Raw genomic sequence first — 24,728 nt, 5'->3', positions numbered from 1 at the left:
CAGCTTTATTTTTATTTCCTCAAAAGCCAGAACTAAGCCTTCAGGAAGGGAAGGAACTTATGCTGGAGCCAGAGGCTGGTGCTATATAGGCCTGTGGGGGTGCATATTGAGAAGCTTTGCAATTGGTTGGCCTTGATCTGTCAGAACACATTTGGTCAACTCTGGCTATGTGATGGTTTATTTATGTGCTTCTGAGAAGTGATTCCTGGGAATGAATGTATTATGAGTATAATTTGGAAAATTGTTATAAAGATTGCTTGGGGAGGGGAAAAACACTCTGACAAACCCCACTGTTGAACAGATCTTCGGTTCCATGGTTTAATTTTTTGTGAATGCTCTCCAGTGATTAAACCTTTGCTTCATCTCAGCAGCAAATGCCAGTATTTTGGATGCAGATTATTTCATAGAAGGGATTTTGTGTAATAGGAATACAAAATGTGAAATTAGATATCTATATCTATTTCTCAGTTTCTTTTTTCTCCCCCCAAGAAGATACTGTCTACATCAATGTTTTAGGCATAAAATAAACTCTTCTGGTCTCAGGAAAGCTTAGGAGTTAAAATAGGATTTTTTTCTGATTTCTGTTGATCCAACTAGGATATGCATCTTTTCATGTACTAAGAGCTATTTAATGTTTCACTTTTGGTAAAACTGATCTTCCTTGTATGTTTTTGTTGACTGGTGTGATTTTTTCTTACTGACTTGTGGCTTTTTCTCCATTAAGGAGGTTAGCTCTTTGTAAAACGAAGTGTAGATCAGTTCTTACTAATTTGTCTTTTGACTTTGCTTATGGTGATTTTTGCCTTGATATGTGCACACACATGGACACACCATATGTGTGTGTGTATAATTTAAATTATATGCACATGTTTATACGTAATTTAAAGTATATATATGTCATTGTTTAAAAGGCCTCTTCACTTTGTGATAATAAAATAATTCTATCCTCATTTTTTAAAATTCGTTTTTCTTCTTGTTCTGACTGGTTGTTTTTTTCTTCCTTATGTTGCAAATCATTGATTTGATTCTTGGCTTCATCCACTCTACTGTTGTTTCCCTGTAAATTGTTAATTTCAATTAGTGTATCCTTCATTTCTGACTGTATCTTTTTTTATGCTATTGGGGTCCTCACTAAGTTCCTTGAGCATCCTTATAACCAATGTTTTGAACTCTGCATCTGATAGATTGCTTATCTCCGTTTTGTTTAGTCTGTTTTTGGAGTTTTGATCTGTTCTTTCATTTGGGCCATGTATCTTTGTCTCTTCATTTTGGCAGCCTCCCTGTGTTTGTTTCTATGTATTAAGTAGAGTTGCTGTGACTCCCTGTCTTGGTTACATGGCCTAGTATAGTAGCTGTACTATAGTGGCGCAGCCTCCCCTATCACCCAAGCTGGGTACTTGAGGTATGCTCTTCTGGTGGGCTGAGTACACCCTCCTCTTGCAGTTGATCCTTGATTGCTGTTGTCAGGTCAATGGGAGGGATTTATCCAGGCCAGTCAGCTACAAGGACTGGCTATGACCACTGACTACACTTCTGCCCTCCTTGGAGGATCAGCTGTGTAGGAACAGGGTGGTGGTGTGCCCATGTGGTTTGCAACTGTCCACTAGGTGTGCAGGCTCTGGCGTTTCCTGGGTGGTACAAAACAAGGTCAGCCCCCACCTATGTTCTGCTCAGGGCCACCCTTCGTGAGCTATAAAGCAGTTGAGATGGCTGCTACTTGCTCTGGGTTTGTGGTGCCTTGGTATGGTCTGGCTGCAACAGGGTTGCTGCCTCTGGGGCCTCACAGAATGTGGAAGCCAATGTCAGTTGCTGCCTGTGACCTGGCTTGAACTACATAGTGGTGATCTGCAGATGGCTGCTACTTGTTCTGGGCTTGAAGGTGCCTGGGAGAGGCCAAAGTGCAAAGAGAGCCCAACTGCCACCAATGCTGGGCCTGGGGCCATTAAGCAAGAGGTCTTTGGCCTACCTACACTAGATGCTTCTCATTTGGGGTTTGCGAATCTTTGAGACATAGTAGGATAGTCTGAAGAAGAAAAGACAGGCCACTTGTATGGAAAAGCCACTGGAAGCTGGGCTTTTCAGCCACTTTTCAGTGGTCCTGAAAGTTGGATTAGGTGGGATCTCAGGGGATCACAACAGTGGGGCAAAAGGTTGTAGATTGATGGATTCTCAAATATGGCACCTATCTCAGCCTGCAGGGGCAGGGCTCAGCAAAGGAACATTTTCTGCCACCATTTCTTTTTGGGAGAAAGATGCACCTCCTGCCTTTGCTCTAAAGCCAAATTCAGTGTCTCCTGTAGTCTCTGGCACCTTTCAAGTTGCTGCCCCAAGTTGCTGCCCCAAGTTACTGGAGCTGGGGCTCAGAGTGAGTAAGTCCATCGAATTTCTCCATGGGCCCTTTAAGAGAAACACCTCTTAAACCTCCTGGGACTCCAGCAGCTCTCTATCTCAGCCTCAGTTCCCACTGGTTTTCACTTCCAGGCGTTACAGAGACTCATCTGCCTTGCACGGGACTCGGGACTGGGGATGCTGGAAGTCTTCAGTCCTAGTATAGGGCTGGGCCCCCTCATTCCTCAGGGTCATCCTCTGAAGCCAAGATATCCCTCCCATTTTTAACCACCACAAATTGTGTATAGGATCATCTTGTTTTGCATTTCTACCCCTCTTATCATTCTTGTTATGGCTTCTTCTGTATATCCTTAGTTATAGGACTTCTGCTTAGCCAGATTTCATGTGGTTCTCAATGATGGTTGTTCTGTAGTTTAGTTATAACTTGGATGTGGTCATGGGATGGTGCCAATACCGCACTTCCGTACTCTGCTGTCTTGACCAGGAGCCTTCCAGCTTTGCTTTGTTTACTTATTTATTTATTTTTGTTGAATTTATTGGTGCTACATTGGTCATTAAAACTGTAAGTTTGGAGTGTACAGTTGTACAATACATCATTTGCACATTGCATTATGTGCTCACCATTCAGAGACTAGTCTCCATCATCATTTATCCCTCGCTTACTCCCTTCCACCTGCTGCCACTTTCTTCCCCTCTGTAGCTTTGCTTTAAAATAGACTATCCTCTAGATATGCTGAGTAACTAGCCTCATACACATCCTCCTCTATATCTTGATTTTTGTTCCCAGGGGAAAGCAAGATATATCTTCACAGTAACAAAGGAGTCTAATTTTTAGATCATAAGTCACATCAAAGAAGGAACTATTTTGAAGAGCAAGAGCCCTTTTCATTCATGAGCAAAGTCAGAAAGCTAATAAGGATTCAGTGCTCTACTAGCTGCCTCCTTAGATTGGATTTTTGGGATGCAGATCAGAACTTGCAGGTTTTTAAAAGACCATGAGTTTTATTAGAAACAAAGTAGCATGATCCTGGACCTTTCTTGTAGATATGCTTCAGGAGTGGTGACAGAAGATGAGGGAGGCAGAGGAGACAATGTAAAACTACCAGTATCAAGCCTGAATTTAGTTTGTAGGTTCCTGAAAATGAAGTTAAATTAAAAAATCTAATGTGGGATGCTATCTGAAATTATACATACATTTGCATTATATGCATAGGATTCATAGGTCTCAAACATTTCAATTATTTCCCTGTATGTACAGGTGTATCTAATATAAACTCTGTGTAGGTGCTAAATGATGAGTAATCCACATTCTGTATCTGTTATACAGGGTGTATTTCAAGAGACCTACTCCTGTATCTTCATTTGGTCCTAAATTCATGGTCATGTTGTTTTTACCTGCATTATTTTACTGGATTTTTAAAAAGATTTTATTTATTTATTTTTAGAGGGGAAGGAAGGAAGGGAGGGAGGGAAATAATAAGTGTGCAGTTGCCTCTGGTACGCCTACTACTGAGGACCTGGCCTGCAACCCAGCTGTGTGTCCTGACTGGGAATTGAACCTGTGACCCTTTGGTTTGCAGGTTGGCACTCAATCCACTGAGCCACACCAGCCAGGGATATTTTTCTAGATTTTTTGTATATTTTTCATAGATACACCCTATATTATACCTTATAATACTATACCCTAAAGGATTCTTTCTAAGTTTGATGAGAGTATTTGTTGTAAGTAAATGCAATGAATGTATTATTATAGTCTGTTCCTAATTCTTTCACTGTCACTGTCATTATACATTTCACTACATATGCTATAAATGCCCAATGTATTATTACTGCTTGAAATAGTCTTTCCAAGCAGTTAAAAATATTTTTAAAAAGATTCTATTTTACTTTTATTTATTCTTAATTTCTTTGTTTAGATCCAAACTTCTGACCTGTATCATATTCCTTATGCCAGAAAAACTCCCTTTAGTATTTTATAGGGTGGATTTGTTGGCATTGAGTTCTCTCTTCTCTTCCTCCTCCTCCTCCTCCCCTTCCCTTCCCTCTTCTCTGTCTTCTCTCTCTCTCTCTCTCTCTCTGGTTTGGGAAAGTCTTTTTCACTCATGAAGGATATTTTTACTGGATATAAAATATTGCTTTGGGTTTTCCTTTGTGCTATTTCTCAGAGTGAATCTTGTCTCTTGCAGCTGTATTCTACTGTTAGTTTTGCTCAAAGCTTGTTAGCATGGTAATGAGGAATGAGGTGACTTCTCTGATGATCTATTAAGCTTCAGAAATAGGCAGGTATTAGAATCTGGGTCTTGAAGTGTAGCCTTCACAAGACTTTCCACTTCACTGCCAGGGGTGGAACTTCTACCCTTCTTTCTGTTGCCCCAACTGCAGTGTCTAGGATAGGTTTTTTAAAGCCCTTTGTTAGTCAAGATTTTTAAAGGCCAGTCCCTCTTTCTGCATTAGGTTATTTTTACTTTAGAGAGATAGTGAAGATTGGGTATATCAGTCTCCTTTCCTTTCCTCTAGTGTAGTAGGCTTCTTACCTGTGTTCTCAAGGTACAAGCCTTGATGAATTTTTCCTTGAAAATTAAGCCTTTTATTCCATAGGGAGAGAGGGGAAGTAGGTCTGGGTTGATTGGTGTTGGCTGCTGGTCCACTCTCCAACTCCACAGGGGTGGGTGAGGACTGGAACAAGGAGCTTTCTTTGATTTCTCCCAGATTCACCCCCCAAACCCGCGTGCACGCATGTGCGCGAAAGCCTTCTGAGGTTCCTGGAGGAAAAACCTGTAATAGGGTGGGAACTCGCTCATGATTGTATCCCCCAGGGGCTTCACATTCTCATGTTAGCCTGTATTTAGTCTTCAGCAATTTGTCAGAATCTGGTTTAATCTTCCTAACTGCAGTGGTATTTATCCATGCTCTTGTGACTGTATTTCCTTTAGTCTGAGAGAGTCTTTTCTTCCTTCAGGGTGTTAGATGGAGCCAATGTGTTGCTCCATCTTGGCTGTATTGCCTAGAGGTTGGGTTAGGAGAAAATAGGGGAATGGGAGAGTGATTCCCTCCACTGTCTTTAAACCTTAGGAATACATGTTGTGGACAGAGAATAACTTGTGAGTCTTACCTAGGACTCAGCATATGATCAATTTTTGTAAACAGTTTTTTTGTGCTTGATAGAATATTTATTCTGCAATTACTGTGTGCTTGTCATATGTCTGTTTAGGTCCAGTTTGTTAATCATACTATTCAGATCTTTATTTTTATTCCCCTCCCCCTTTTTGAGTCATTTGTTCTATCAACTACTGATAATAGTTTCCTCATTTTGCTAATGGATATTTTTTACTTGTAATTCTGCTAAGTTTTGTTTTATATATTTGAAGGCAATATTATATGAATACAGATTCTAAATTTTTATATCTTTCTAATGAAGTATATATATTTTTATCCTGTGAATTATACCTCTATTAATGCTTTTTGCATTAAAGTCTACTTTGTGTACTATTAATATAGCTAGAGCAACTTTATTTTAGTTTATGTTTGTATGACTTTTTCTATGTTTTTTATTTTTAGGTTTGATTCTTGTAAGCTCCATAATAGTTGAATTTTGGTTTTTTATTTTAAAAATTTTAAAAGTATGTTTTCCTATCGCAGTTTAGATTTAATATTATTTTGTATTGGTTTCAGGTGTACAGCATGTGATTCGATAGTCATATACTTTACAAAGTGTTCCCTCTCATATTTACAGTGCCCACCTTATTTTTTATTTAGTGTAATAACTTTCATCTTTTGGTCCAGTTACATTTAATATAATTACTGGAATATTTGACATCTTACATTTTGCTTTTTATATATTCTACTTATTTGTGATTGTGCCTTCTTTTTGGGTTTATTTGGGTGTTTTAATTCTATTTTTACTTTTATTAGCATAGCACTTATGTACACTTACACTATTTTTAAATGTTTGTCCTAGAAATCAAAACATGTATTTTCTTTCTTTCTTGAAATATGGAAGCTTATTTTTTTCAGTACATGATACAGTCATAAGGTCAAAGTATACAAAAGGTTATATGATAGAAAATCCTCTCATACCTGCCCACAAGCCACCCAGTTCTCCAGATGACTCAAATATTAATCCACCAGTACAGTCATCTGGCCTCTTTGCTGGCCTCCAAGCATACTTGCATTGCATACATTCATTGCATCTACTGTTTATTGCTCTCTAAGATGGAATTCTTGCTTTATATCTTCTCACTTATTCACCTATCCTTCAAAGCTCAGGTAAAGTCTCTTGCTCTTCCATAAAGTTTTCCCAAACAAATCTAATCCTAACTGATTTTACCAACTAACTTCTGGTGATAATTGCAGTTTATTTCCTCACTTTGGCATTTGTGTTGTTTTGTGCTGTTTTCTTTAAGTTTGAAGTATATAAATCTTACTTTCAACACTAGATTGTGAGTTCTTTGAAGGCAGGATAACATGCCTTATTTGGTCTATAGAATGCTGAGCACAGAGCAGATGGCCCCCAAACACTTGATTAATTAAATTGCTTTTCTAGTAATGGCTGTCAGAAGCTAGTTTTCCAGGAAGATACCAGTTTTGGTGCATCTTGATTCTCCATTGTTCCTGATAGATAATAGTGTTTAGAGTTGCTTTTGAATGCAGAAGTACAGGTGCAGGATTGGAAGCCACTTGAAAAAATATTGGCTCATAAATTATTGTTTTTCATGAACTTGTTTTACATTTCATATTACTTTTAAAATTAGAATTAATGTAATATCCACTTCTAATTCCATATCGTAGTGTAAAAATATTCATTGCTACTTGTGACATGTGCCATTTTCTTTTAAGTATTGACCAGTTAATATTCTTTTTATTACAAAATATCTTTTTTGATTAAAATTTTTTATCACATTTTTGAAAAGTTAGAAAGTATTAAAAAATATTGGAAAAGTTATTTTATTTTTTACCAGTGAGAGATAAATATTAACATTTTATGTATATTCTGTTTTTTTTCTGTGTGTATATAATAGATAAGTTCTCCTCTCTTAAGTTTCTCACTTTTTAATTCTTAATGTTTGCTTTTCAGCTTTTCCTAAAAGGATTCCTGTATTTGTTAGAAGTGCTTGAGGAAGAGTGATAAAGGCAAGTATCCAACACTTTATAGTCAATGAAATAACTTAGTTCATAGCCAAACAAGAAAGCTTTGGTTACCATATCTATCAAAAAAACAAACAAAAAAATTGGAAAGAAAAACTTAAAGAAAAAAGAAAAAGATTTTCTATATATTTTAGAATGGTTTTTAGAACACCCTCATAAACATTTCACAGATTTGAAAACATAATTTTTAACTTTTCTGATATTAACTTAGAATAACTAGTTTCTTGAATATGAACTAATGGCATATTGTATCTTTGGCAGTACTGTTGTAGAAAAATTGTTTAAAATTCTGAGAAACAAAGTTAATCTCAAATGCCTGGTCTGTTGGTGGCTTTTTCTCCTCTTTCCCCCTTTTCACTCCTTCCCCCTACCCTCTTTCCGCCATGTCCTCCTTCTGTTCCTTTTTCTTTCCCCACTTCCTCTGGTTTACTCATAAGAACTCTACTTTCAGCAAAGTTGAGTGAATAAAAGAGAAGCTAACATTTCCTTCTTACAAAAGCACACTTTGCAGTTGAACTTGTGTTAAAACCAGGGGTCTCAATATAAGTTGTTTGGGGAATTTTATAAACTGAGCAAGAGTTATTATTTTTTTTTGAATTTTATAGAAAATAGGGGGTTCCTAAAAAACTTTGCCAGTGTTGAATTGCTTTAGTGCTTGCATTTTGACTGTCAGCAGTTTTACAGTTAATTATTACAACATTACTCTTTTGGGTATTTTGGGCATAGCATTTGACCTTCCATAAATTTTGGCTTGTATTGAAAGGTGGCCTTAAAGATTTTCTGCTGACCTACAGAAAATTTTAGCAAGTATCAAAATTTTGACCATATTTCTTGTTTGTGTTGATGTCACAGTGATAATGCAGATGATAGTTATGAGTATAAGTACCAGATTGTATTTTATTATCAGTGTGGTAGGTTTTCAAAATTCTCATCTTACCACTTGATGTTTCAGGTTCACCCTAGGGTGCTTGCAGCCTAGGGTGCATGTTAGGTAAGCCTCTGCTGCTTAGTATGGTTATGTCTTGCTTTTAGAAATTTCGGAATTCATTACTGTTCTACTGCATAAACTTTGCATTTGTGTGGATAGCCTGTGCAAGCTTTGGCTTGGAGATTCACATCCTATTTCTAGGTTTTTCTGGAATGTTGGCATATCCTTATAATCAGTCAAAACTTTGAATTATATGAAAATAATGTCCACATGCTGGTGAAATCTCAAATGAAACTATTGACATATAAATATACCATATTTTTCATTTAAAAAATGAGAAGCATGTGGCCACTAGATTAATTTATAACACTGCCCGAAGAAGCAAGTTTGCTGAGTAATAAATTCCTTATACCTTTATTTATGAGACAAGTAGATTTTCCAGCTAACCTTGGCATTGTTTCTTTATTCATGATATCTTTTACTCTCATGGAAGAAATTTGTATATTTTACTTTCAAAAACAAAAAATCATTTATATTATTAAGGTAATGAAATACAAATAAGGGGAAAAGTAAATTACTTATTATCAGTCTGCTGCTTTTACATCTTCCCTTCTTAGGGTCTAAATAGCTCAGTGTAAGAAGATTAGTTGATGTACAGTGTTACTGGATTATTTTGGTAAATTTTCCCTCAGGATCTTAATGTTTTACATAGTGGAAATAATTCAGTAAGTATCCATCTGTCCTATAAACTCATGAGGGAAGATGAAGATAATTAAATGCATATACTATGGCAACATTTTTGTCCACAAGGAGCCCCAGAAAAATCCAGTAAAGGCAGTCTTTAATCTAATACGGATTAAGAGTTTCTTTCTTGGCTTTCCCAAAGAAAAAAGGAAAAATAAGCAGTATACAGTACAGTCAGGAAAAGAAGGGTGTGGCGGGATTTTTGTGTGGCCATAAAGAATTTGAGTGAAAAACAGTGAAATTTCCCGTTCTCATGGCTGCTACTCATTTGCCTAATTTTGGAGCAAAGAATTTTGTGGTATTTAGAAAGAGGAAGATACTAGTGAGAGATACTATCTTTTACTTCATCACATCATTTATGCTTCTGAGTCATGAAGAGGTCAGGAGATGGGGAAATAGGCATGTAAGGGTGTGGGCAGCAGAGCCGCAATGACAGTGCCCATTTACGTGGTCAGAAGGTCTTCTGAGAGGAGTTAACCAGGAAGAAAGCTCTAGTGAGTTTACATTCCTGTCCCTCTAAACTCTAGTAGTCTTGAGTCCATAGTGAACTCTTAAATCAGGTAATTTATGCCTTCTAGGTTATTACTTGGTGGCAAGGAGACCTCATTTCCCCACATTGTGACCATCGTAGTGTTTTATTGATAGTGACTTAGATTGTTTGAAGTACTTGGTAGTGTAGGGAGTTTTAAAGCCCTTTGGACAAAAAAAAAATTGAGGGAAAATATAGACATAAATAAGTTTTTCCTACACCATATTTTGTCCTCTCCAGCAGGTTCTGTGCATTAATGCAATTTTTTATATTTGCCGAAACTCCATATAAAAATAAACACTTTCTATTATGAAAAACATCATGCCTGCCATCTCCCCTCTTCTTTTTTTCCATGTGATTTCCTTAACCATGACGATTGTGCTGACCTTACAATTCTAGGTTTCAGCTTTCTTTTAATTTTCTGCATTTGATATTGGTGTGTGGTGCTTTTGGCCTTTCTTTTTCTCTACTCTTTTATTAAGCCATGTTTACTGTGTTACTTCTTTACTTTTGAATTTTTGTGGATATATGGGAAGCTTCTGTCAGGAATGATACTATTCAGAGAAAGGGAAGTGCTTAGAAATATTTTTCCTTTATAGCTGTACCGAGCAAAGTCTCTGAAGACAGACTGGATCATTCACTCATGTGGTACCAGAAAGTCATTTGTGCTTCAACAGATAATTCAACTTACAAGATTTTACTTTTGTTTTCTTACTAAAAGAGCAAACCTGTCACCCATAGTTACCAGTAATCTTGATGAATATGAATAGTAACAAGAACTTCCTTTTTCCATAAAATCCACAAACATTTAGGTTGGGATATCTACTTACTACTACTGTTTGAATTTACTGAGTTCCAGCATATGGATAATTAACTGTGGTTATGAATGAGAGGAATTAAATTGCCTCAGGAAGACTATACATATTGAATTTTCTGGTCTCTCTTGATTTTCCAAGGAGTGGCTATTTGTCAACTATTTTGGGGGGTTTCCGTTGCAAAATGACTATTCTGATATTCAGTTCTTCATACGTTGAAACTTGTAGGGATTTTTTTTTGAACATTGCTGTTTTCATTTCCTATGTATTTGTTTTGGAGTTTTTTCCTCCTGTTCTAGAAAATAATCATTACCCACTATCTAGAAAATAGTTCTTTAATCCTCTGATTAAAGATTGCCTAATGATAGTGACTATTTGTTTGGCTAGTGGCATGTTTTTCTTTGTTTTTACACTGGAGTTTCTGCATGGATTTATAATCTGAGGTGTTTTTTTTTTGTTTTTTTTTTTTAACATTAGATAGGCATGAAGCCTCCGTCTCACAGCGGCATGTGTAGTTACTATTGAAGCAAATGTCTACCTAATTTGACAGTCTTGGTGTATTTAAAATTTTTTTGAGTTTGCAAATAAGCTTATTAAGTCTACTGATGGAGCCTTCGGGCAGTGAACAATTTTATGAGGACCCTGATCCTGAAGGCAAATCCCAAGATGCAGAGGCCAGAAAGCAGACAGAATCAGAACAAAAGTTGTCTAAAATGACCCACAATGCTTTGGAGAACATTAATGTGATTGGCCAAGGCTTGAAGCATCTCTTCCAGCACCAGCGCAGGAGGTCATCCGTGTCTCCACACGATGTGCAACAAATTCAGGCAGATCCAGAACCTGAAATGGATCTGGAAAGCCAGAACGCATGTGCTGAGATTGATGGTGTCCCCACCCACCCCACAGCTCTGAATCGTGTCCTGCAGCAGATCCGAGTGCCACCCAAGATGAAGAGAGGGACAAGCTTGCATAGTAGGCGGGGCAAGCCAGAGGCCCCAAAGGGAAGTCCCCAAATCAACAGGAAATCTGGCCAGGAGATGGCACCTGTTATGCAGTCTGGCCGACCCAGGTCTTCATCTACTACTGATGCTCCTACCAGCTCTGCTGTGATGGAAATAGCTTGTGCTGCTGCTGCTGCTGCTGCATGTCTGCCAGGGGATGAGGCAGCTCCAGAGCGGGTAAGTCTGTTAGAGTTTCTTTTCCTGTTAACTTACTGTCCTTTGTCTCTAGGATTCTTCAGTTTTTTCTTTGGTAACTAAAAAGAGATATCTGAGCAAGAGATATCTCAAAGTTGTGGTAAAAGAGGTTTCCATTTTTGTTAAATAAAGGGGATGAATAATTATGGTGGCTAATATAATTATATTTCTATTTGCTTCCTAATACATTGCTATCTTTTATTTTGCCCCTTTGATAAAATCCTTCAGCATTCTTTATGTGCTCTTTATGTCTTAAACTCTCAGTTTTATCATAGAGGAACAAAGCGTTTTGTTTATTGTTGTTTTTGTTTTACACATGAATTGACTTTCTTACCTTAATGAAGGTGGTGACTCGAGTTTCTAGAATGTGTCTGCTTAATGTGGAAATATAAATTGCTTATAATTTTTATACACACTGTACCATTCAATATACATTTTTCTTTCTGCAACAGAGTATGTATCCATTCTTTTAATTTACTTTTAATGAACAGTTTTCTGGGGTTTTGCCTTGACAGAACTAGGAATAACAAATTTAGGGAGAACTCCTTCCATATAACTCTCACCTCTCAGTTATAGTTAGTTAAAGCACAAAGAAGAAATAGTTCTGTTAGAGTTTGAAAACTCAGGTACATGTAGCCAGGCAGGAAGTGAAAATGAGTAAACTCAAGTGTAACAGGGCTTGTAGAAACAGAAGAGTCATCCCTCGTCTGAAGGGACAGTGTCTTCTTAGCTTTAGCTGATTGTTGTAATTTAGGTTTGTGGATCCACTCCTGCCAGGGCTTCTAATTTTTCAGGAGAAACTGAAAACTTAGGTGAGTAATCTCTTTGATTTTTAATATATTATATTATGCAAGTCACAGAACACATTTGAGGGCCAAGTCTCCCCTGTAAGTTACCACCTTGCTATCTTTTGGCTTTATTTTATGTATTCCTTGAGGTTTGTATGATAGTCACTTTCATTCTATGTCAGCTCTGTCACAGGTAAGTTATTTTACAGGAATTTTAGCCCGGAAATTAAATCTAGTATTGAATCTAGTATTGAACCTGGGTATTGAATCTAGTACTTTTAAACTTCTCCTACCTAATTGTGACATTAAAAATAAACAGGCAATGGACAGTGAATGACTTTAAGAAATTAAACCTGTCAGTAACAGATTCACTAGAATAAAAGAATCATCAGATTAATGATTCACATAATTAAAATTTTAAAGTATAAATGAGGAAAAGTAGTATGTGTTTATGTGTGTAATGGGAATCTTTGAAATAAAAAGGATATTTGATCATGGCTTACACAATCTAGTTGGCAATAAAAACTAACAATGCAACTATATAATTTGTCTTAATCCTTACCAGAGAACATTAAGTAATTCTGGGACTATAAACTTTTATGTTAAAATATATAAATGAAGTATATTTTATGCACTTACATATTGTTTGTTTTAGAAAATTTTATAGAGAGAGAGCCAAGGGTGAACACTTTTTCCTAAATTTGTTTCTTTAATGCTGTTTGTCAACTTTACAGTAAAAGTTGTTTTACTTTTTGTCCACAATTTTAAATGTGTGATTTGATTAGTTTTGAAAAATGTATAGTCATGTGAAACAACCATGATACAGAACATTTTCATACCCAGAATTATTTCTTACGCCCCTTTGTTGTGGTCAGTCCTCTTTTCCAACCCTTGGCCTTTGGCAGCCACTTACTGGCTTTCCCATCAATATTGTTTTGCCTTTTCTAGAACTTAAGATAAATGGGATAGCACAATATAGTCATTTCTGTTGTTCACTCATATTGTTGCATTGTTCCTTTTTTATTGCTGAGTAGTATTCCATTGCTTATCTATTTGTTTATCCATTCACCAGTTGATGGTTGTTTTGATTATTTTTGTTTTCTGGCTGTTATGGATTCAACTGCTATGAAATTTTGTATATAGGCCCTGGCTGCTGTAGCTCAGTGGATTGAGCACGGGCCTGCGAACCACACGATCGCGGTTCGATTCCCAGTTAGGACACATGCCTGGGTTGTGGGCCAGTTCCCAGCAGGGGACTTACGAGAGGCAAACCATACATTGATGTTTCTCTCCTTCTCTCCTTCCTTTCCTCTCTAAAGATAAATAAATAAAATCTTAAAAAAAATTTTGTATATAGGTCTTACAGACATTTTCATTTCTTTGAGTTACATGGTAAATGTATCTGTACTGTTTTTACCCACAACACTTTGACACCAAATGTGTAGGGGTTTTTTTACAGCAGCAGCCAGTTGTGACACCAGCTTGGTGTCCCATAATTCAGTTCTGACAGTAACTACCTGGCGTCAACACAGACCCCACAGGTTAAGGACTCAGTCCCACACGACTGCTTCCACTTCAGGCATCAGTCACAAGTCCCATGTTGCCACCTGTACCTCTGACCAACAGCTATATATCAGATGTTTTCATGACCTCCTCCTCAGGTTGGTAATTTGTTAGAATGGCTCACAGAACCCAGGAAGACATTTTGTCTTTTGTGTTCTTTTACAGATTTATGTTTTAAGAACTTTATGTATAAGAACATAGAACTTGATGTTCTTTTACAGGTTTATTATAAAAGATGCAACTCAGGAATCAAATGGAAGAGGGCAAGGAGTAGGGGAAGGGAGGAGGTGGGTGGTACAGAAGTTCTGTGACCTCTGGGTATATGTGTTCACTAAGCTGTAAGCTCTCTGATCCCTGCCATTTAGGGGTTTTATGTGGCAGTCTTATTACATAAGCCTGGTAGGTTAAATCATTGCCCATTGGTGATTAGCTCAGATCTCCAAATCTACCTTCCCAGAAGTTGGGAGGTAGAGATGACCATCCCTCTAATCATGCCTTGGTCATTCTGGCTACTAGTACCCAAGTGAAACCATCCCACTAGCATATAGAAGTTACTCTTACATTTACACTCTGCAGATTCCAAGGATTTTAGGAGCCCTGCCAGTGCATGTTTAACTTGTAAAGCGTCTGCACCGTGTTGTATTTCTACCAACAGTAGAAATGAAAATTTCAGTTTTTTCATCCTTATCAGTATTTGGTAGTGTCATTATCTTTAAACTTAGCCATTCTAATGCGTGTGTAGTGATGTTGCTTTGGGGTTTTATATTTGTGTTTCTCTAATCACATGGAAAGATTATCGGCAGCATTTTTAAATGTAGTTTATAAAGATTGGCTAGTGATTTAAAAGAGATTATTTCTAAGAATTGATGTGAATTTTTCTTAAACATTTAAATTATCTAGCAGAGATCTTCTGAATTAGAATAATCATTTATCCAAAGTTTGCTGTTTGTTTAATTACATTAAATATGAAGAACCTACTTCTTAGAGTTTTATTGATTTTTATTTATAATCATCAGTCTGGGAAATAAAGCTCACATTATTCATGTGTAAAATCAGAATGCAGTATAGCATCAGTTCTGATTTATAAAATTTGACATGTCTAGGTATAGAAGGCATTATGTTTTGGTTTGCTTCTTGGAAACATTTAGATGATGTTCTCTTTATTAGGTTAGGTTCATTGCTAGAACCTAAGTACTATACTTACCTTCTTAGCCAACATAATTTGGTACCAAATAGTTTCAGTTAACCAAAAAGTCAGTTGAAGTTTTTATTATAAAAAAACTATCAAAAGTCAAACATACATACTTTGAATATTTTATCTGATTTAAAAGTAAGTTTTTTCATTTTTAATATACTTCTACTAATTGAATTTCTGTGCCTTTCTTGCACTCATTGCATGGACTACAGTTTCTAGTTTTAATTTTTATAAAGTAGGGTGATAGCCTAATGACACTTGTGAAGCAAAGTGGGGCAGGATCTTAGATCTTAATAATCTCTTGAAATGCCTTACTCACCTTAAGTTCATTGTTTTTAAAAGTAACTTGCCTTTTTTTTTTAAATTTATCTTTAGAGGGGAAGGGAAGGAGAGAAGGAGAGAAATATCAATGTATGGTTGCCTCTTGTGAGTCCCCTGCCGGAAACAGGCCTGCAACCCAGGCATGTGCCCTGACTGGGAATCGAACCGTGATCGTGTGGTTCGCAGGCCCGTGCTCAATCCACTGAGCTACACCAGCCAGGGCTAAAAGTAACTTGCTTTTATTGAGTCTTTTTGAAACACTTAGCTTAGTTTTCATAGATACAGTAGCCCTTTTTGTACTTGATCTGATTTGTTTATGTAGTATTTTATTTATTTAAACTTTAATTATAATGAATATTACTAAAAAACTGATGTGGGAGCAAGATGTATATGGAAGTACTAGCCATGAACATTAATTGTCCTATGGGCATGAAGTCTGCCTGTCTTTCAGAGAAAATGGAGAGTGTAAGAATAATGTGAAGTCGGTTAAGTGAAGATTAGTCTGGAGAGCATCTAGTCTGCTGTATCTTAGTGTGTGAGATTGTTTTGAATTCTAAATATTGACTCTATTTTAATATCTTTTTTCTTTAACTTAGAGGACTGAGGGTGAAAATATTTTAATGCTGGTAATAAACATTTGAGAATACTGCTATTTCTATACCATATAAGTTAATAGCATTTTACACACTTGTCTGTGCTTATGCCCTTGTACACACAAAATCCTAAGACAAATGTTTCAGTTGATTTTTTTCAATGTATTCATTGTTTGAAAGCCACCTGCTTCCACCTTACCCATCTGCCACATAACCAGTCTAGTTTTTAGGGTAACTTCTTGGCCCTTAAACTAGATCCCTTTTTTAAAAATTACAGATTTGGCAAGTATTTATTTGTGCCTAATATGTGCAAAGTATGGCTTTGACCTAATGATAGAAAGGGACCTAGTTAAACACAAAGTTTCTGTATTTCCTTCCTTTTCAGGTTTACTAATGCCAGGTTTTTCCCTCCACAGAAAAAGCTTACGATACATTCAGTCTGCTGCAGTACTTGTATTGAAATGTTTTCATCTCATACAGTAAACATTCATATATGTACTTAATAAATAGATGCCATGTATATGTGAGGCCAAATTACATCATTTAAAGGATCATATTTATTATTTTTAAAAGATTTTATTTATTTATTTTTAGAGAGAGGGGAAGGGAGGAAGAAAGAGGGGGAAACATCAGTGTGTGGTTGCCTCGTGTGTACCCCATTCTGAGGACTTGGTCTGCAACCCAGGCATGTGCCCTGAGTGGGAATTGAACTGGCAACCCTTTGGTTCTCAGGGTGGCACTCAATCCACTGAGCCACACTAGCCAGGGCTAAAGGATCATCTTTAAACTCACAGAGGAAGATTGTTGTTTTTTTCCCCTACAAATGATTTTTGATATGAAAGTTAAAAAGTTAAATGTTTTGAATTTGAAAGAAATATGCTCAGTGCAGAAAGTAGTTTCAAAGAAACTTTGAAAATACAGAAAAGTAAAAGAAGAAAAATTTAAAAATAATTACTGCCAATATTTTGGTGTGTTTTTCATTCAATATATTACTTATATATGAAAATATGTAGAAGAAAATTTAAATTTGTTCTTCTTTAGTTTTATTAAGATGAACATTTTAAATAAATCGGGATATTATAAAATGCACAATTTTGTATTTTTTAATTAAAATGCTATCATGAGCGATTTTATATATTCATAAATATTCTTTATGGAATTTTACTGATTGCATAATATTACAATATATTTTGTTATAATACCATAATGTATTAACCATTTTTATATACTGAGTTAGAGATGGAGAATGAAAATATTTAAATTTCTAATTTAATTCCCTTTGCATAAAACAGTACAGGAAATATTAATCAAGAGATACTTAAGAGTACTTAGTTGGTAGTGATGAAAATGATAGCTACCATTCATTGTGTGCTGCTTATATGGCCAGCAGTGTTGTGTGTAAATGCATTGTATAATCTTCTTATTAATTCTAAAATAGTTCTATTTTTTGTGTTTTCTCTTTTTTATTGGTGAAATAGCAAGGGTAGAGAGAAGTTAAGTATGCCCATGGTTTCCCAGCTAACTTGTTTCCCAACTAGATTGTTTCAGAACTGAACTAATAAGTCTAGGCCATTTATGTTTTGATTATCTAGGTTTTAGTAATTACTGTATGCTAGTTACTATCTGATTCAGAAAGTACTCTTACCTACTATTACAAAGTGTGTCTCCATTTTTATAAATTGGACACTGGTCTAAGTACTTGGGACATACAAAGAATGTATAGGAAATAGTATATGTTTTTCATTCAGGACTTTAAAATGTTAACAATTTCATTTGTACGTATAAAATGATAGAACAGTTACCTATTGACATTTAATTTACTAAAATTGAGGGTTAGTGTTTCGTACATAATATGTTCTTATTTTAGATCCTTTTGTCAGATTTTTAAAAATGACCACCATGTAACATTGTTTCTGTTATACCTGCTGTTTACATTTAAAGTTCTCCAGGCTATCTGAAAACTTTCTAATCCTAGACTCGGTGAATTTATAGTCTAGTTAGTTATATGGCAAACAGTATAAAACTATGTATATGATAAGTGGTACAAGCAAGTTGAGAAGAGAAAGATTATTTTGGGTTGAAGTGAATAAAAAGTTAGGAGAGATGGGTGTTTTGATTTGAGTCTTGTAGGAGAAATAGAATACTGACATGTGGGATGTGAGGGGTAGAAGAAGTGGTTATTTCAGAAAGGGGAATGATATGAGCCAGGAACATTTACTGGGGTAGTTAGAGTGGTCGAAGAAGCATGCATGCATGTCAGCTGCCTTGGATCCTTTTTGGAATGAGGTAGGATATAAGTTTGCCTCCCTTTTTCATCTCATATCATCTGTTCAACATGTTTGATTAAACTTACAAGTGCCTGTTATATACAAGATATTCTGAAAAGTACTGTGGCGGGCATAAAGGTGCGTAACACTTGAACCTAGTTCTTAAGATTTTTAAAACTCGTAGGAAAGATGAACATAGAGAAAGTAACATGAGAATTTTGATGAAGCAGTTTAACATGAATTATTTTACTTGATCTTGATAATTCTCTAAGATGGTAAAGAAGGTTCTTACTGTCATTGTTTCACAAACTAGGAAACATGAGTGATGTCAGGGTCACACAACTTACAAATAAGGGACGAAGGTTTTGATTTCTCTAGGCTGCTTCTCTTTCTGCAGCACTGTCCGCAATAATATACAGGACGGAATGTGATAAGTGCCACAAGAAACATAAGAACGTGTGTATTTAGGAAAGGAGTAATTAATTTTGTTCAGAGGAATCTTTGAAAGTTTTGAAGGAGGTGCTTCAGGATGTTGATGTGGGTAACAGGGAGTAAGGGTGTGTACTCCTAAGTTGAAGACTTTGGGAATGAAACTAATTAGTGTTTTCTTAGTAAACTTATGCTTTTTTGAAGTGTATTTATGGACTTATATGATAAGGCCTTTGACATTTTGGCAGTTGTATTGAGAGGCCTTGAACAGTCCACAGAGCTTGCAAGACTGGTGCCATGTATTAGCTTTATATCCCTCCCAACACCTACCAGGACAACATTTTACACACAAATACATCATGCAAAGAAAAACCCAAAAAACATTTTAGGGTATTTATTGAATAATGAGCAAATCATCTTCTCTGTTGACATCTTAAGTGTGCTTTTTGGAGTTTTAACCATAGCCCATACCACTCTTTTTACTCCTTTGTGATCTTAAATATGTCCTACTTTCGCTTCCACCAAATTCTGATCTCCAACCTGACCAATCAATCCTATGGTCCTCAGAGTTGGGTAACTATCTTTTGGTTGTCTGCATAGGCAGTTCATACTCACCATTTCCAAATTTAAACTCATTATCATTTCTTGTTATGTATTCTAGTACATTTTCTATCTCAGTTGTTTTTAAATTTGAGTGAATACAGCAGAAATCATTTAGCACAACAGTTGAAAACAAGCTCTGTGTGCCCCACCCCAGAATTTCTGATTTAGAAGGTCTGGTATGGAGTCTAGAAATGTAATTTTTAATTTTAGTTTTTTAAATTGATTTGAGGGGCTGGGTAGAGAGAAAGAGAAGCATCATTTTGTTGTTCCACTTGTTTGTGCATTCATTGGTTGATTCCTGTATGTGTCCTGACCGGGGATTGAACCCACAACCTCGGTGAATAGGAAAAGCACTCCAACCAATTGAGCTACCTGGCAAGGGCTAGAAATACGTATTTTTTAAAATATATAGGAAATAATTTTTTAAAAATCCTAACTTGAGGATTTAAAACAAAGAAGAAGGGAGAGAGGAAACATCAATCTGTTGCCCCAGTTATATGCCCCAACTGTGGGGTTGAACCCACAATGTAGTTATGTGTCCTGACTGGGGATTGAACCTGCAACCTTTTGGTATAGGTTGGCTCCTACCAACTAAGCCATCTGGCCAGGGTTAGAAATATGGACTTTTAATCAAGGCCTCAGATAATTCCGGTGCTGTCAGCCCATGAGTTTGAGGATCACTAGCTATGACTCTGGAACTACCAGTCATCCAGACCGGCAGCCTGAGATTTTTTCTGACACCTTCACTTTTCACTTACATGATCCCCATGTAAGTGAAAAATTGCCTTTTTCTCCTTTTTAAAATTGGTATTCTAGTTTGGGCCTTTATTCATCTCATTGCCATTTTAAATCCTTCATGCTGAGAGCTGTCTCAAATGCAGAACAATTGTACTTTTCCACGGCTTAAAAACCGTTCGTTGGTTCCATCATCAACTGAGGAGTAAAGAAAGTTCCTTTAAACGACATGCAAGGCCTTCCATGTCTCAGCCTGTGTGGGCTTATTTACCTCACGCCACTTTTTGCCTTACAGCAACTAGCACTTCTTTTCCACATTTTTTATTCTTCCTCTTTTCACATTTCCGTATTTTGGTTTATGCTTTCATCCACTTATTTAATGAATATATATTGAGTATTTGATATATATATATATATATATATATAGAGAGAGAGAGAGAGAGAGAGAGAGAGAGAGAGAGAGAGAGAGAGAGAGAGGGAGAGAGAGAGGGAGAGAGAGTATTTGATAATGCTAGTCATTGCAGATACCTGATGGACAAAACTGTATTTGGTCCCTACTCTTGTGGAGTTTATAATCAGATGGGAGCATGTGTTAACAAAACAATCTTTTGAACAAATCTAAATTTTCCAACTGTGGCAAGTGTTACTTTTATAGGGACATTTGATCTAGTTAAGGAAGTCAGGGTAGACTTCCCTGAGGAAGTGACAGAGATCTGAATGATAGGCTTAGGTAATAAGATGATAGAGAACTGCAGGTTGAAAGGCCCTGAGATAGGAGATAGTTTTCCAAGTTGAGGGGTAGAACGGTAGGTATACACTGGTTAAGTCTGGAGAGATAGATAGGAAGCATATCAAAGGTTTTCAGGCAGTGTTAAGGATTTTTTTTTTTCCATCTGTGAGGAGTGAATACGATCAAAGCATTTTAAGCAAGGGAAGAAGTAACAAGTTTGTGATTATGAAGTATCACTATGCTTATAGCATAGAGAATGGACTAGAGTCAGTTCTGATTGAGTGCAGGTAGATGAGTGAGAAGGCTGTCATATCAGTACAGGGGAGATAAGTCCCAGTTTGGATCAAGGGAAGTGATGGTGGAAATGGAGAGAATTACTTGAGGGCAGGGGTTGTCTCTTAGTCATATTTGAAGTCCCCACGCCTAATACTTTTGCCTTTGGTTTATTTTTTTCAGTGGATTAATGAGAGTGGTAGACATGGGGAGTAAGAAAGGATGTCTAATTAGTGAGTTTGAGAATGTACATGGATAAATTTTTGAAATGGGGTAGCATTCCTTCAATCATTCATCAGTATTTATTAAATACCTTTTAAGTGCTAGGCAATGTTCTAGCTAGTTAGGATACATCAGAAAATGAAACAGGCAAAAATTTCTGCCCTCATGGGCAGAAGTAACAACAATAAATAAATAAGTTATATGTTATATTGGAAGGTGATAATTACTATGGAAAAATAAAAAAAATAGAGCGAGGTATGTTCTGAGACCCCCTTACCCCCATGGATGCCTTGAAACCATGGGTAGTAGCAGACCATATATACTCATATACTATGTTTTTTCCTACACATACATACCTATGATAAAGCTTAATTTATAAATTGGGCACAGTAAGAGATTATTACTGTAACAATGACTAACAATGAAATAGACCAGTTATAACAATATACTATAATAAAAGTTCTGTGAATGTGGGCTCTCTGCCAAAGTATCTTATTGCACTGTACTCACTCCTCTCCTTGTGACGATGTGATAGGATTTAAAAATGCCTGTGTGATGAGGTGAAGTGAGGTGAGTGACGTAAGCATTGTGATGTGACATTAGGCTGTTATTGACCTAATGATTTCATCATGCTATACTCAGAATGGTGCACAATTGAAAATTTAAGCATTGTTTTTTTTTTGAAGACTTTTGTTTTAATCCTCACCCAAGGATATGTTTTTATTGATTTTGGAGAGACAGAGGAAGGGGAATGTGGTAGACGAGGGCAGAGAGACATCATTGCGAGAGAGAAACCCCCATCGGCTGCCTCTCTGACGCACCTCAACTGGGGATCAAACCTGCAACCTGCTCATGTGCTTTGACCAGGGATTGAACCCACCACCTTTTTGTTGTATTGGATGATGTTGCAACCAACTGAGCCACCTAGCCAGGGCTAAGCATTGTTTATTTCTGGAATTTTCCATTTAATATTTTTGAACCTCTGTTGACTGAGGGTAACTGGAACTGTGAAAAGCAAAACCACAGGTAAGGGGGGACTACTGTACTGTAGTAAGAGATGGAAAGAGAGGTCACACATATCCAGATCAGGTATGGCTCCACAGGCGTTGTAAGGACCTTGGCTGTACTCTGAATGAGATGGGGGGGGGGGGTCACTGAGTCACTGAGGTTTTCAGCATAGAAGTGACATATTGTTACTTACTTTTTAAAAGGATCATCCTGGCTGCTGGGTGACCAGTTAAGAATCTTGCAGAATCCAGGCAAGAAGTGATGATGACTGAAACCAGGGTCTTAGCAGCCTTAAATAGCTTAGTAGGAGGGATCAAAACAAGATATTGACAGTGGTTAGTTCGAGAGATTTTAAAGGTCCTGATAGGATTTCCCCAGGAGGCAAGTGGAATTTATTAGCAGTGCAGCAGTATTGCCCCAAGAAAGGGGTTCTCTGTGAAGAAAAGAATAATGAGCCTTGATGTAGATTTTTAAAAAGATTTTATTTATTTATTTATTATTAGAGAGAGAGGAAGGGAGAGAGGGAGGGAGAGAAACATCAGAATGTGATTGTCTCTCGTGTGCCCCCAACCAGGGACCTGGCCTGCAACCCAGGCATGTGACCTGACTGGGAATAGAACTGGCAACCCGTTGGTTCGCAGGCCAGCACTCAGTCCACTGAGCCACACCAGCCAGGGTGAGTCTTGATATAGGTTTTATGCAGCAGCATAAACATCTTAGAAAAATGACCAAATTATTGCAACAGAGGCTCAATGAAAGAATCTTAAGATATAAACTTGAGGTTGCTATTGAATACATGTTTTTACGAAAATGGGTTAGAAGTAGGCCATGTTTTGAAGCAATAAGATTCACAGTTGTCCAGAAGTCAAGAGCATATTTCATGGTAAAATTTAGATTATTTACCTAAAAGCTTTGAAAATGTCAATGTAGTATGTAAATGTGCCATAGTATTATGATAGTGTTAATGTTTAAAAATAAAGTGATTTTCAGTCAAGGGAAGACATGTATGATAGAATTAGAGGAAAAAGGAGATTTGTGAATTTAGAGAGTAGGTTTGGTTTCCTCAAGGTTGTACATTATTATAATTGTGGTTTTATGGTGAATCAAACTTTTAAACACTCAGATTACTTGTAACATTATAAAGTCAAATTTTATAACACCCTCAGAGTGCAAAATAATTGTTTCATTAAAATTTGTTTGATTATAATAGAAAACAGTTTTGCTTTTTAAAAAGGTTTCTGTTCTGGATTTGCCTTTACTAGCTGAATGATTTTAGGTAAATCATGTAACTACCTACGTGATCTTTATTGTTCCTGCCAACTATGTTCTTTGAGTCTGTGACATGGGATATGAAAAATTGGTATGGATGAAAGTACAAACCTGGTAAAGTGTACCGAGAGCTTTCACGGCAGTATCTCAGTTTATATGTTCTTCTGTTATATCTTTTATGAAACACATGGGACCAGAAATGTTTTCTCCAGTGTTTATTGACACATTTGTTAAAATGTTTACCGAATGTTTGATTGATCTAATATTGTTCTAGGTCAGGAATTTGCAAACCTTTTCTGTAAATAGCAATAGTAAATATTTTTGACCATATGATCTCTTGCAGCTACTCAGTTCTTCATCAAGAGCATGAGAACAATGTACAAATGGAAGGGCATGCCTGGGTTTAGCTGTGGTGGACAGTATCTGAGTTATAAGTCCATACTTTGCCCACCTCAATTTTAAATAAGAGCTGCATATAAATTATGTTACAGCCTTATTCCCAAAGACCTTACAGTCTTGTCGGGGTGGCAGGATTTACCTAAGCGGCAGTTAAAGAAGCAGCATGGTATAATGATGCCCAGAGGCCAGAAGCCTGCAGTTTTAGATTCTAAGGATGTCTTATATCTGTTATTAAATATCAGGGTGACCTTAAACAAATTAAATTCTCTAGATTTAATTTCCTTCAAGATGAGATCATTGTACTAAATAATATTTAATGTTACTTTTAATTTGAAAATGCCACCAATTAAACTTGCTGTACTTCCCAGTCTTTTTCATGGCACACATAGAAAATTAAAATATCTGTACAGCGTAGCAGGGTAAAGTGGTGATTATGTTCACAATCAGGTAGTTGATCCCATCACCCTAGGCTCTCTCTGCTCAGCTACCTGGAGGGCTGAGATAATCGATGTCTATAAGCACACTTCTAATCCATTCTCAGCAGTTAAAAGCTTTGCTAGAGAACAAAATGTAATCAGATGTTAGTGAAATGAAGGGCAGTTCAAAAAAGGGAGAGCCAAGTAGGTC

At 36.6% G+C, this 24,728-nt stretch overlaps 1 protein-coding gene across 4 annotated transcripts in view; it reads left to right on the top strand.

Moving 5' to 3' along the window:
• TMCC1 (transmembrane and coiled-coil domain family 1) overlaps nucleotides 1-24,728 on the top strand; it is a 191,050-nt gene that overhangs the window by 34,426 nt on the left and 131,896 nt on the right. For 3 of the 4 annotated variants that reach the window (XM_037051081.1, XM_037051085.1, XM_037051084.1), the window contains 2 exons: nucleotides 7,424-7,479; nucleotides 11,417-11,688. In XM_037051081.1, the coding sequence (XP_036906976.1) occupies nucleotides 11,458-11,688 (231 nt within the window). In that variant the 5' untranslated portion in view covers nucleotides 7,424-7,479; nucleotides 11,417-11,457. Of the gene's footprint in view, nucleotides 1-7,423; nucleotides 7,480-10,991; nucleotides 11,689-24,728 lie in introns of those variants that run through there. The other variant, XM_037051077.1, reaches the window with a different exon arrangement.

The sequence above is a fragment of the Sturnira hondurensis genome, unplaced genomic scaffold (genome assembly GCF_014824575.4).
Source record: "Sturnira hondurensis isolate 20B ecotype Veracruz unplaced genomic scaffold, ASM1482457v3 Scaffold0000867, whole genome shotgun sequence".
Classification (NCBI taxonomy): Eukaryota; Metazoa; Chordata; class Mammalia; order Chiroptera; family Phyllostomidae; genus Sturnira; species Sturnira hondurensis.
Note: the sequence above shows the minus strand (reverse complement) of the source record. Positions and strands in the feature narration are given on the sequence as shown.